A 15,106-nucleotide genomic window follows, 5' to 3' on the forward strand; every position below is an offset into this window, starting at 1 on the left:
GTTATTTTTATTTACTTGTTCCCTCACATGGAATAAATCACAACACAACACATATATAGGAGCAGCACGGCGGAAGAGTGCTTAGTAGGGATAGACCGGCCGGTGACGATATTCAGCATTTTGACCAATATCGGCATCGGCCTTTTCGAAGAATCATACAGTCGATAATATATATATATATATATATATATATTTAAAAATGTACTTGTTTGAAATTTTAGTTCGTGTTGTAAGAGATACTGTTGACCCTGGGAACTCTCTCCACCTTCTGTTTTTTTTATTTATTTTTTTTGAAGATAAATACAATTTGAATATTGAAAGCTATTTACTTTATTTGACTTTAGAAGACATGCTACTGGCCCTTTTTATTAACATTTTCAGGGATGTGATTTTTCCGCTAATTCGCGGAATTCCGTTTTTTTTATCTCCCCCCCAAAAAAAAAAAATTCTGATTTTTTTTTTTTTTTTTTTTTTTTTTTGTAGTTCATTATGTATGCACATGACTCCGACAGATAACATCTTCTGCTATAACAAAGACATTTGTGGTATGCTCTAATATGAGTTACTTTTCATTTGGTCATGATACAATTATTTGTTCATGAAATTTGAACTCTTCAACATTATTTATGTGTTAACTTAGTAATCACATTAGTTAGATATGATGATATTCTCAGTGATAGTTTTTAAAAGCAAAGGCAGTCCAATGTTTTTGAATGTGACTGATTTTGAGTTGACTAAAACTGCCATTTTATATGGGATAGTTCAATATACATTGAAAATTTATGCTGTGCATTTATGCCAGCGGCCCCCAGACCCCCGGCTAAATTTTCAGATAATTTCACTTTGGTCAAATCACATCCCTGCATTTTAAAACAAAAATATCTATTGACTAAGTTTTTTTTAACTACAATATTTTACAAATCCTAAAAGTTGCTCAATAAACATATGCTTAAAAATTTAAGAGCTGGACTTAAATTTTTATGCCAATGTTTTCCTTTTTAGTCAAAATAAATATCAGTTTAAATATCGGTTATTGTTGTCCTTGACTACTAATAATCGGCATCTGCCCTAAAACAACCATCCGGGTCTATCTCTAGTAGTTAGCACGTGTGTCTCACAGCTCTTGGTTTGAATCCGGGCTGCGTCCTTCCTCCCGCATTCCAAAAATTAGGGACAACATTTTCCGTATGTGCACGGCCGAGCCGCAGCTGTCCGCGGTGCTGGAAGCCCGCGGCCCTCTCCATGGTGCTGAAAGCTTGACTTTGCAGTTCCAGCCTTACCTTGTCTCTGTGTTTTTGTCATAGCGCCGCCCACACATGCGCGCGGGTCCCCGGGGAGCAGCTTTTAATTTGTTTTTTCTCCGTGTAGCGAGCTTTCAGGGTCGCCGCTGCAGGCTAAACGCAAACCCGCCGTCTCCTATGCTGCAGTCTCGTTCCTTGAGCGCCATAGTGTTGTTTTTCGCACGGACCCCGATCCCGTAGCGTGCTCAACCTATTCACACCTATTTAGGAAATGAAGTCTCATGCCTTCTTTTGTCTTGTGTGTGGCAGGCATCAGCGGTCAGCATCCTCTGGTTCAGAATGTCACGGTGACAGAGCGCGGCACGGCCAACATGACGTGCCGCGTGGAGTACAACGACAACACCTCCCTCCAGTGGTCCAACCCGGCACAGCAAACTCTCTTCTTCGGTGACAAGAAAGGTGAGTTGACTCAGTTAAGTAAACACAGGTTTTATTTCATGTGGAATGATTTTATTTTATTTTATTTTTTTTAGATCATTCCTTCCGTTTTCTGTAGCGCTTACTTACCCTCGTTAGGTGACCTTGGGTGAAAGGCTGTTAACACCCAGGATTGGTCGCCAGCCAATCTCAGTGAACATATTGGCGGACAAGCATTCATATTCACAAAAAAATGGACAGATTAGAGCACGGGTGTCAAACTTAAGGCCCGGAGGCCATATCTGGCCCATGTCTCGATGTGGCCCGCAAATCTTGCGACAACTTCATGTTCCTTGCTAAAATCAAAGATAGCAAATCCAGGTCCAGAAAGTAAAAACCCTGCCACAGTTTGGCTTTAGCCACTCGTGCTAACTAGCTAGCTCCCTAGCAGGTAAAAATGCGCCATGGGAGCTAGCTAGAGAGCGAGCTAGCTAGCACCTGGGGCTAAGGCCAAACTGTGGCAGGGTTTTTACTTTGTGGACCTGGATTTGCTACCTCTGGCTAAAATGGATTCCGAGTTATGGATTCATAATGCTTATAATGACACAAGATGGCAGCAAAGCACTACTTTTGTATTAGACAGGGTGATATGTTCTGCATAAATAAAGCTTCTCACCTCACTTCAATATATTGTTCCATGGCAACAAGATGGCACAAAAATGATACTATGATATAAAAAGTCCACAAACCGGAGTTATGAAATGAACAACACTGAAGAAATTACACTCAATCTCGACAGTTTGTTTAACTCATTTGCTCTCTAAAACATACAAAAGCGTTCTATTTTTAATATTACCGTGCTTCCAAAGACGTATTTATACGTTGTTGTTTTTTTTTTTATGCTAGAGAAGAGAATGCTTGAAGCAATAGTAGTTATTACAAAACACCCAGCAGGTGGCAACAGAGTATAAGAGATCAACCAGGGCCATGTTGCATCAAGCTCTTTTCACCACTGTTGGGAATAATAATGAAATTTAGCTATATTCTAATGCTAATTGCTGCAAAACGCAAACAGATAGATTTTTTTTTTTTTTCCTGATGAAAGAGATTCTAATCTTTCTTTTAGTAGGTTCCGTGTTTTTAAAGCCATAGAACACAATATTCTGTGGGCCTTGCAAAATCCGTCAAAATCCAGTCAAACAGCTGGGAGCGAAGGGGATTGCTTCAGTGAAAGTGGCTGCCAGTCAATGAGTTAACCCTTTGACTGCCAAAAATGTTAAATAACGTTTAGTAAAATCCTATGGAGGTGTGCCAAAGACGTTAAAAGACGTTTGTTTCAAAACCGAGGTGAAACTAACCATTTTCTATTGTTGATTACTCAAAAACGGAATAAGGTAAAAACAAACTTTTTTTTTCTGATGAAAGATGAGAGTCCAAGCTTTCATTTGGTAGTATGTGTGTTTCCATAGTCCAAACACATCATTTTCTGTGGACCTTGAAAGATCAGTCAAAAGATCAGTCAAAATGCTTAAATCGGCTGGCACCCACGCCATCCCTTTTCTGAAAACGTCTGGCAGTCAAAGAGTTTTAACAGTGCCTAAACTGTGGGCAACAAAAGTGAGCGCACTCCCAAGTGAAATCAAATTGTGGCCAGTAAGAAAGTAAGTAAAACTAAGTAAGTGCTCAGGTGCAGTTTGCGATCATTGTCGTGCATGAAAGTATAAGGTAAATGTAGGAATTCTCGCTTTATTCCCCTGAACTCTTTCAACTTTTGACTGTCAATGTGTTTGTCACAAGCTCAATAAATGAGCTTCATTTGCCCACTCAAGTTGGCAGACACCCAAAGGGCGTCCTTCCATTAGTGTCTGACCCCGTCACAGTCCCACAATATACCCTTCAAGAGCCCAAATTAACCTTAGCGGAACTCAAGTGTTTGAAATGCATGAAAACACAAGTGGGCGTGGTACAAAGCCGCCAGGCTTTTAATAGCTAATAAGTAGAAAAGGTTTATTTCTGACCTTTTACACTCTCCTCAGTTAAGTCCCCGTAAAGAGGATTCATGGATGTTATTTTGTAGGTTCAAGTCTGCTGACTGATTGCGCGCCGCGGCGTCTCTCGCCACCATTAGTGGAGTGTAATAGAGTATGAATCACACTCTCTTGTAAGTGTCCGGATTAAGCACGTATGGGATTTACACTCCTTCCATTATCCCTTCTGGCTGCCCACTGGCTCACTTGTCGGCGAGTGCGCGTTTGTGTACGTCGGCACTTTTTTGGGTGCCGGCGACTGCTGCTCGCACAAGCAAATTTCCGTCCGGTTCCGTCAGAGCGGCCGTAAAAAAAAGCGGCCCCGAACATCAAATTCAACAGTTGATGTGCTCTGCAGGTTATTCCATATCGCATCGGGGGGGGGTTGAGCTCGGGGGGGGGTTGAGCTCGGGGGTGTATTCCGTGGCATTTTCAATGCACAGCTGTGCCAGATAGGAAATGAAAAAGCACCCGAAGACTCTCGTATTATCAGCAGAGCGACGACTGAGACTCTGGAATTGCACAGCAGCTTCTTTTTCTTGTACTTTTTTTGGGAGGTGGTTTTGCTCCGTGTGTGTTTGTGTGCGCTGGGGGGGGGAGGGGGGGGGGGGTGTCGGCGTTGTCTTGCTTGACGTGGCATTTCACATGCACATGCTGATGGGCGCGCTGAGATGCTGAGTGTTTCCAAAGTGCCGCCGGCAGTCTAAGAAGATGTCTGAGCTGAAAACGGCTGCGAGCGCCGTCGCTTGCAGATTAATGTTTCTTCTGCCTGCTGCGAGCAAGATGAGGATTAGGAGCAGGCGCACTTTTGCTCAAATTCACAACCTCGGTGTGGCTTTATATATTTATATATATAATATATATATATATATATAGCCACATTTAGGACACATTTGTACCAAATGCAAGTGGTCGAGAGGCAACAGTCCACCGTCGCTCTTTGACCACCAAGATCTCACGGTAGCAACTTCCCGTCACAGAGCAAAGAAGGGGAAAAAAAGCCAGCTTTTAGCTTTTTCCATTCTTTAGTTACAAGCAGTCGAATGTGGATTGGTATCGGCAAACACACGCGTTTCTGGACCAAAAAGCCGAGAAATCTTTTGGGGATTCTTGAAAGTCAACATCTAAAGCGTAACAGTGAGTTTGACGCTAATATGTTTTAATTTTGTAACGTTTCAAAATGCAAAAGAACAAAAACAAGCCTGAAAAAGGTCTTAATAATAAAACATATCTATGGCTTGAAGACCATCTTTTTTTTGTTAGTTTTTTTCCCCAATAACTAAATAGTGACGACTCAAGTTGTCGTTCTTTCCATGCCAGACGCACCCTGAGAGTGCAGCTAAATCAGTTTTTCCTAATCCTGCTAACAAACAAACCATCAGAAAGCCAATATTTATATAAAAAAAAAAAAAAACTCTTTAGCTGTTTGTTTTTCTTCGTGATAAACTCATCAGTAGAAAATCAAAAGAGAAAATTGAGATTAGAAGCAATTGTGAGGACAAATCAAACAAAGTGACCTTGAAATCAAAGAAAGGAGGTTGTTCTTCAATGCCGAAAGATTGTCAGGCACTTCCGCCGTTCACGTCAGCCGCCTGCCACGCATTGCTTTCTTAAAGTCAGACATTGCGACGAACGCCTCCGCGAGTCCTACGAGGCCTTCGCCGTTGTTTTTAATGTCACGGCTGACGATCACCGAAGACACTCAGACGGATGCGAGACGACTCCTCTTGTCACTCGTCCTTGCTGAACGCTTGGGCGACTGCAAAGGCTTCTTTGAATTTCAAATAAGTCATTGGCACAAAAGTGGGCACTTTGTCCTTCCCATCACGACGCCACTGAGGGACTTAATCTGCGCCTCGGCAGCGAGAGAGAGACGAGCGCCGGGCGAGAGGGATTCTCTCTTTTATAACACTCGAAAGAGGCCAATATCCTTTTTACAAATTGCCCTTTTGGTTTCGTGAAACTCAGGACTTGATAATGGCTTCAGTTCGTGGAAGGCGACATTTTTGTATGATCTATAATTACAATATCTTCATTGCTCCCGCAGCATAGAACCCGATGCATAATGACTTTTCCAGGAACTATTTGCCGGCATCTTCTGCACTCTCATTGTGAATGTCTGAGCGCCGTGTAAGGGAGAACATTAAGACCGTGTCTTCCGTATGTCATTCATTATCCCCTTTCTTTCTCTTCCAAAACATTTATAATTGCATTTTCAATTTGAAGTGTCTTCCCCTTGATACATTGCTTGTAATTTGGATTGACCGGCCTTCAAAGCCATGTTAAATTACCTTTGTGTTTATAATTAGTAGAGCAGAACCTATTCAGACAAGCGCTCCTTGGACACTTTAATGTACTGTGCTAACGTCGGGGCTGCTCTTCTTCAGGAACTGCATCCAGTTCGCAATGAAACCAAACCAAATACACAAGGACAAGATTTACGGGCACAAAATGTCAATGTTGGACACAGTCATTCACGAAATCTGTCACGTGAGCTGCGGAATTTCTACCCAATAGCAGTTGGGACACTGAAAAAGAGTCTAAAAACAAAACAAAAAAGAGCAAGACTAGATGCAGGCACAAAAATACAAAATAACAACAGAGAGCAGGGCTGGATGTAGAGCACAAAGATACAAAGTAACCACAGAGAGCAGGACAAGGTGTAGAACACAAAAAAAATACAAAGTGAGCACAGAGAGCAGGACTAGATGTAGAACACAAAACTACAAAGTAACAACAGAGAGCAGGGCTGGATGAAGAGCACCAAAAAATACAAAGTAAGCACAGAGAGCAGGACTAGGTGTAGAACACAAAACTACAAAGTAACAACAGAGAGCAGGGCTGGATGAAGAGCACAAAAAATACAAAGTAACCACAGAGAGCAGGACAAGGTGTAGAACACAAAAAAATACAAAGTGAGCACAGAGAGCAGGACTAGGTGTAGAACACAAAACTGCAAAGTAACAACAGAGAGCAGGGCTGGATGAAGAGCACAAAAAATACAAAGTAACCACAGAGAGCAGGACAAGGTGTAGAACACAAAAAAAATACAAAGTGAGCACAGAGAGCAGGACTAGGTGTAGAAAACAAAAATACAAAGTAACAACAGAGAGCAGGGCTGGGTGAAGAGCACAAAAAATACAAAGTAACCACAGAGAGCAGGACAAGGTGTAGAACACAAAAAAATACAAAGTGAGCACAGAGAGCAGGACTAGGTGTAGAACACAAAACTGCAAAGTAACAACAGAGAGCAGGGCTGGATGAAGAGTACAAAAAATACAAAGTAACCACAGAGAGCCAAAAGTTACAACAAAGTCAGTGTTGTCCAATTTACATTATCAAACATAAATATAAATAATCTCTCACGGAACCCTGGTTAGAAATCCTTGGATTATTTGACCAGTAAATTATCTGATGAATATATAAAATAATTTGTCAAAGAATCAGCATTTGCAGCGAAATGTAGCGCACTGCTCAGCTGAAACTGGAAGAGGTGCTGTTGATTCACTACAAAAAAAAAACACACACACACACACACACACAAAAACTTTGATAGCACTTTCTTCAGAACAACTTTGTGACTTTTACATCCCCACCCAAAAATTGCCCTTGGATAATCAATTTGATTTGCACCGGGAACATCTGCTGACTGACTGAATCTGGTCGAACATTAAGATTAGCGTTACAGGTGAGCAGCTAAGGGAGGGCCAAGTGCTCGTTCTTAAGCTCCAATGTGCTGATTATGAAAGTGGCCCAAATCAATTTAGCTTGTGTTGGTGTAGGAGTGTGTTTGTGTTACAACCCGCCCGTGCACACGCGTGTTGCGTGCCAAAACTCTCCAGCATGCAGCCATGGACGCTTTGAAGCATTCCCAGTTTCTGTGCCGAAGCAATTTAGGGAATTGCCTTGTGAAAGTTTTCCAAAGTAAAAACTAACACCCCCAAAAAAAATCCCAAGACGTATTTTTTTATTATTAAAAAAATTACAAAGCTTTTATCTCAACCATAACAGAAAAGGTAACTTTGGAGATGGTTTCCTTTTCTTTTTTTCTTGCTGTTTTTTTTTTTTTTTTTTTCCATATCAGGCCAAAGATTAAAGTGTTCGCTTTGATCGGGGGAAGGAAAAAAAAAAAAAAAAAACCTTGCCTGTAAATCTCTGAAGATCCTTAACAAGTCCCCTTTCTCCAAGACAAGGACCATAAAACATGAGGGAAGGCGGGGAAAGAGGAAAAAGGAAAAGGGATGTGGGCCTCTGTGGGATAAAGGCGAGGAATTAAGGAGGCATTTTATGGGCGCTTTCAGACACAGTTAGCACCTGTGAAAGACACACACAAACTTTTTCTTTGACCTTCAACAAGCGTGTTTTCCTCCTGCCACCTGCGCACATCTTTATGTTCCATCATATTCAGCTCTTATTGCACAAAAAAGCCCTTCTCTTGCGCTTTATATTTGTGTCGCAATTTACAGAGCTCTGCTTCTCTTTTTATTTTGCCGGCAGTGAAAGGGATTTTTAAGATCCAACCACTGAGGCTTTGGCAAGGTGACGAGACAAATACCCGAGGCCAACAAAAAGAATGAGCTTTCATTTGAAGACCCACTCGTGCATGTGAGGAACTTCAGGAGCTCAAGCACGCGTTTAATACATCTTAACTCACGATCTAAAAATATATTGTAAAATAGGAGACATTGTGGCCTTTTAACCAAATATGTTCTGATTGCCCTCCATATATTTTCTAAACTTAAATAAAAGCATTTCACCAAAAGTGTCCTTCAAACTCAGTCGAGAAAAATCCAAAAACATTCAGGACAAGAGAGTCCCTTGTCGTTGTCTTTGTTAATTTGCTGTTGCAAAGTGCTGATAACCTTTGGATTTGCAACCAAATCATTTGACTGCAGCCCAGAATTGAATGCATTCATTTCCATTCGTTCATTCAAGAAACAAAATGTTCCAAAATATAGCACATTTAATCACAGTCGTATTTCTGCATTCCAGGAAGCGGGAGTGCGACAGATCAGATTCTCAGAATAGTGAGAGAATAAAATATGAAAGAATAATTACACCCCAAAAAAATGAGTCACACAAATTCATTTTGACCTGATGACTGACTGACAACATTTTACTGAACTTACTCAGGTTTAGTTTGTGGGAGTAAAATTGTAAATGAAAAAGCCGTCCGCACGTGATTTTTCAAAACGTTTTTGAGACTCAGATGTTGTGCCAACGGTTCACCGCACGCTAATCGCTGATATTGTAGCGTGCTTGTGGATATTCTCATTTGTCTTGTTCTCGTTCGTTCTTACTCGGCGCATTGAATCAACCACAAATGCTGCCACCTGTTGGCCGTTTTTTTGTAATAACTACCATTGCTTTAAGCGACCTCTTCAGGTCAAAGGCTGCTGCGTTAAACAGGGATGTGATTTTTCCGCTAATTCCGCTTTTTTTACCCCCCCCCCCCCCCAAAAAAAAAAAAAATCAGATTTTTTTTTTTTGTTTTTTTTTTTATTTTTATAGTAGTTCATTGTGTATGCACATGACTCCGACAGATAACATCTTCTGCTATAACAAAGACATTTGTGGTATGCTCTAATATGAGTTACTTTTCATTTGGTCATGATACAATTATTTGTTCATGAAATTTGAACTCTTCAACATTATTTATGTGTTAACTTAGTAATCACATTAGTTAGATGTGATAGTTTTTAAAAGCAAAGGCAGTCCAATGTTTTTGAATGTGACTGATTTTGAGTTGACTAAGACTGCCATTTTATATGGGATAGTTCAATATACATTGGAAATTTATGCTGTTGTTTTGTCTATTTCTTTGTCATGTGAGTGCATTGAAAGTACTTAAAAACACGGAAAACCCATGAGCTCCGGGGGGCTTCGCCTCCCTTGTCCCCCCACCAGGGCACTGCCCTGGACCTAGCTGGGTGCCAGCGGCCCACAGACCCCTGGCTAAATTTTCAGATAATTTCACTTTGGCCAAATCACATCCCTGGTTAAAGCCTTCTGTATGCTCTAGCATAAAAAAAAAAAAAAAAAAAAAAATTAAAAAACGTATAAATATGTTTTTGGGACCATGGCAATATTAAAAATAGAATGTTTTTATACACTTTTGGGAGCAAATGAGTTAAGGCTGTTTTACAATCAGTAAATTCATTTTATGCCTATTTAAGGAAAATGCCACATTGGGATTTATAGATCTTTTTGTGGTGCGGGTGAAATTTTACGTATCAAAATTTTAGGTGGTGTCGTTATCAGTGACTATTCAAGAGTTGAGTACTCGCTCTGGTGTAGAACGGGGAAAAAAGTGTCATTGAACATCCCTATACTGTAGCTGATGTTATCCAGTAATCCAAGTGCAAAAATCATCTCTCGAAGTGAGCCATCACACTGACCCACTTCTAGGAAGGACCCTGCCCACCCAGTGGCTCTGATGTCAGCGTCCCGCCGAACCGTCACCGGAAGAAAATCAAATCTCTACAGGCCAATTATTATGTGGCGCATTGTCGGATGTTTCCGTTGTAAAAAACCTCTCAAAAAGGTGCGCCAACGTGTGCGACGCATCATCGACATGATTCAATCAACATTCCATTCCGTTTGCATCAGTCTCCCGCCCTTCCCCGGCGCTTTGGCATGCGCGCCGCCGCCGCCGTCCACGGCCGACAAAGTCAAGTCCCCCTGATGAGTTGTTGACAGGAAAAAGAGAGCCGTCGCTTCCAGACCTCGGCGGGCGGAATGTATATTTCCAAATTTGCACTTTTCTCATTATAAAACTGTGTCAGCGGAATGAGCAAACACCTGCCGGGGTTCTATACGGGTACGTGCGCTCCCTGGAGAGACGAAGGCGGCGGCAGGCGGCTGGGATGGCGGCAATGAGAGGAAAGGGCAACGCCACCAAAAAGGTTGTTGGGGCGAATGCGCAAACATGACAGGCTGAAAGGGAGTGAATTTCGACCACGAGCTGTTTGCTTATGCATGCGCCTCGTCTGCCTCCACGCGACCCTAATGTAGCGATACAATTATCTACCTGCTCGTAGTTTTTACTCACCGGCTGCTCATAATGGTGCCGAGTTGATGTGGGGCCAATGCTGGGAGGAGGAAAACAAAAAGCTTTGTGGGCCGGCTGCCACTGCGTAGTTTTCCACTTTTTGGCCACAAACAAAAGAGAAATGATTGCCTGTTTTCTAGTCTGGTTCACAATCCAAGTGTTGGGAATTTGGAGGATCTCGGGACAGTTTGGCGGTCTGGTGTCATCGCGCATGAGAGGATAATCGTCGTGGCGGTGGAGCAGCCATCATTATTTTGGGCAGCCGACCACAAGATCAAGCCCCGTCGTGTTTTGTGTGTGCGTGTGAGTGCGTGTGTGTGTGTTTGAAAGGCCTTTTGGCAGCCCGTGAACGCAACAACAAAGCAACCATCACACGAAAACCTCGTTAGAGCTCCGATCGGGAGAAATGTATTGGTTGTAATTGGCAAGTATTGGCGGAAAACGCAACCTGCACATCAGCTTTTTTGGACGAATCCCAGAATGCATCGGCGTTCATTCGCTTGTTAGATTCGCCAAACGGTTGCAATTTTAGAGATGTGTCGCTATGATAGCTTTTGCTTTTGGTGACTTGAATGTAGCATTGCGTATTCACATCACACACCGTCCGTTTGTGTTGAGGATTTATAAGCTGGCTGAACATCCGGCATGAGAGAGAAATGCCACTTCTGATGCTAAAAGCAAACAAGACATCTTTGACCTTCTGGCACAGCTTCTTGCTAACAAGAAATCTTTTCTCTTTCTGTGAGGTTTTTTTTTTTTTTTGTGCCCACTAATAGATCAACTCTGCTCTGTTGCCGCTTTGTGTGAACGGTTTGATGTTGGAAAATGTTGCCGATTTGTGGTACGGCCATTTAATGTCAGATGTGTGGTCATCTACATGAGCGACCGTGTCGTTACGCTACGGCACCTTCGTGGTTTGCTCAAATGACTTTTTTTAAAGTCAGAGTGACGTAAAGGCAATTTCAAACCTAAATAAGATGACGTGTGTTCAAGTCTGTAAATCTATAAAATATACTCATCAGAAGATTCTCATTCCCGAAAGTTCAGGGCTTCCACCAAGACTTTAAAAGCATGGTGGGACGCCCCCCCCAAGCCAACCTCCCATCCGGATGTCGTTCGCCATTCCAATTAAAAAGAGATTAAAATACGGCATTGATGTCAAGCATAGATGACTGGAAATACAAAGTTTGATAAAGCGCAACAAACATGCTAACATGGCTAATTTCACTTTCTTGTAACACTGACTGCAACTCCGTCGACCAAACAGCGGATGGTAACGTGTCTCTTCACCCGTACTCAAGCATCGTACAAACACAGATCCTCCTCTCTAATAAATGCCCTACTTTAAATAAATATACCCTCTGCAGCTGGGCAAATACAGCCTCCGGCCACTATACTTGAATGCGTTGAATGCCCCCCCCCCCCACCCTAAAAAAAAAAAAGTTCTCAGTATGGTGCAATCCCGTGATCTGAGAGTCAATTGTGCACGTCTAAATGATTCTTGATTATATCACACGTAAAAATAAGCAATAAACGGGTCATGACATAAATAAATGCGATGGCAAAAACGCATCCAAATGTATAATTCAACCAGGCATATATTTTTTTTCTGTCTTTCCTGCCACCATAATTCATTAGCGAGGACGACTTTTATGGCTAAACTCACATGAGGCTTTTCATATTTCTAAATGCATATTTCCGCCCTCACAAGGAAAGTGATCCTGCTGCTTTTTTGGCACGACAACTAACCACATTGATGTGCCTGCGAGCTCGGAACAAAACACATCAACGGCACTCCCAGCTTCATTAAATGACGAACCCATGAAGCCAATCATCCAAATCAGCAGCATTCGCTGCTTTTTATTTATTTTTTTATTTTTACACATCTTATAATATGCTGGTCAATGGCACAGGGATGCTGGAGCCTATCCCAGCTAGTTGAACCACTACACTACCAATGCACTGCTAGTACAAATATATGTGAACTAGTCTGGACGTGGGCATAATTCCACTTTGTATGACGGAATTGATTACTTTGCCTAACATTGATTTTCACAGTAGAAGGAACGTGTTTAGGTCCCCCCCCCCAACCCCCCCCCCCTTAATGTGTATATTTCACACTAGCGACGATTCCAGGTCATTTTTGGAGCCGTGTACGTTGTCTGGTTTGAAAGATGTTCCGAGCAGCCGTCTCATTTCAGCCAATCCATTTGAGTTCCCTCATGTTGCCAAAGTCTCATTAGGGCTCGTTCACAGCCTCTTATTGCGCTATTGATTTCCGTTGATGTCTTTTGGAGGACGGCATCTTCGTATAAGTAAAACTTTGTGCAAAGACGACGCAGCGCATTGGCTTTTCCGCACGTTTGATGTGATTTTGGAATTCGTATAAGAGAACACGTCTAGCGGTCGTTTAGAAATAATTTAGGGCAGACTCTGCAAATGATGGATTGTCACCGAACGTCGGCGGCTTGTGCATGCGCTAACGGGCTATTCCATTTTGGTGAGTATCTGGATAAAGGTGAAGATGTTGGTTATTGATTAACTCTTTGACTGCCAGACGTTTTCAGAAAAGGGATGCCGTGGGTGCCAGCCGATTTAAGCCTTTTGACTGATCTTTCAAGGTCCACAGAAAATGTTGTGTTTGGACTATGGAAACACACATACTACCAAATGAAAGATTGGACTCTCATCTTTCATCAGAAAAAAAAAGTTTGTTTCTACCTTATTCCGTTTTTCAGTAATCAACAATAGAAAATGCTTAGTTTCACCTCTGTTTTGAAACAAACGTCTTTTAACGTCTTTGGCACTCCTCCATAGGATTTTACTTAACGTTATTTAACGTTTTTGGCAGTCAAAGAGTTAAATGTGTAGTAACACATTTGGGATCTTAGCAAATCAGGCTTAAAGTTTTCCCCAAAAAAGGGGGTCATCATATGTTGTTGTTTTTTGTTGTTGTTTTTTGAAAATCAATCTTGAAGTGAAACCGCTACAAAACAAGACGTAATGCAAGTAATGTGTCTCTTTTGGTGTCTCAGCTTTGAGGGACAACCGAATCGAGCTGATCCGCGCGTCCTGGTCGGAGTTGACCATCAGCATCCACGACGTGACGCTGGCCGATGAGGGGATGTACACCTGTTCCCTTTTCACGATGCCCGTCAAAATCGCCAAAGCCTACCTGACCGTCCTCGGTGAGTTGCAACGATTCTGGACTTTTGCAACTTGTAGCTAGATATGAAGACGGATGTGATTTAGTCGGGAAAAATGTATCTTTTCCCTGGATCAACATAAAGGACATTTATTCAATAATTGTTTGAATGCAGTCAGTAGATTCAAAACTGTAACATTTGTTATAACCTCGTCTAAAAGCTGAGCCAAAGCACATTTGCACGTATTAAAGATAATACAAAGCTTTTTGCCTTTTCTAATTGTTTTTTGATTCATGTAAAAAAAAGGATTCAAATCCCTGATCTTATTGAGCAATTTTTGTGGTAACACAATCTTTTAATGAACACTGGAAACTTGAAGCGTATCAAAAGTACGGATGGAAAAAGTATGACCTGCAGGTAAATAGTAAATATTTCATATTCGTTCAATGTATTTATTATTCATTTAGCATTTGAAATAACACTGATTTATGATTGATTGTGAATAATCAAATATAAACTTATTAGTAAAATAAATGTTTTATGGAGAAAAAAATAATAATGGTTAATTCATTTAGAAAAATAGCAATACAAAGAAATGTGTTTTAGTTTCTTTGATTTCTGTACTTTTAATTGTTTCATCAATTGCAAGTAGATCAATTACAAATCAATAGACTAAAACGGGCTTGCATTATTATTTCATCAAAATAAATCATTTTGTATAAAACACAAAAATATTAGTACTCGATACCACTTTTTCAGACCAATGCCAGTATAAGACCTCAACTCTTACGGCTTCCGATACCAAGTACTAATACCACTAGCACATTTGATTCATAAAATTTCCTCCCAAAAAGACAGACCCTTAAAATGAATGGCATTTTCTATTCTTACAATTTCTAGCTCCTGATTGCAAGTATCGGTCCGATATCGGTACTTGACCATCCCTAAATATTAGTAAAATAAGCAATTTACTGATACTGTATAATTCATTTTATGAAGCAAATGGTTAATAAAATATAATTCAACCCAACACAAAAGTAAGTTTTCTTCTCATTAGTCCTGCTAGATTTCTAAACATATTCACTCTCTTAAGTTGTTGTGCTTCAAATAAATCTTTTGTCAATGCAAAGTTTGACAAAATTGACAGCAAAGTCCATCAATTAAAGTGAAAAAGAAATCTGTGGTATTCATTCACCATCATTTGCAAAGAAGCTTTTTTTTTTT

The 15,106-nt window shown here is 41.1% G+C and overlaps 1 protein-coding gene across 1 annotated transcript in view; it reads left to right on the forward strand.

The window, feature by feature from the left end:
* Positions 1-15,106, forward strand: part of cadm2a (cell adhesion molecule 2a) — a 180,032-nt gene that overhangs the window by 131,618 nt on the left and 33,308 nt on the right. Inside the window, 2 exon segments of the mRNA XM_077546792.1 lie at positions 1,551-1,700; positions 13,772-13,924. Of these exon segments, the coding sequence (XP_077402918.1) occupies positions 1,551-1,700; positions 13,772-13,924 (303 nt within the window).

Source organism: Vanacampus margaritifer, chromosome 16, assembly GCF_051991255.1.
Source record: "Vanacampus margaritifer isolate UIUO_Vmar chromosome 16, RoL_Vmar_1.0, whole genome shotgun sequence".
Taxonomy (NCBI): Eukaryota; Metazoa; Chordata; class Actinopteri; order Syngnathiformes; family Syngnathidae; genus Vanacampus; species Vanacampus margaritifer.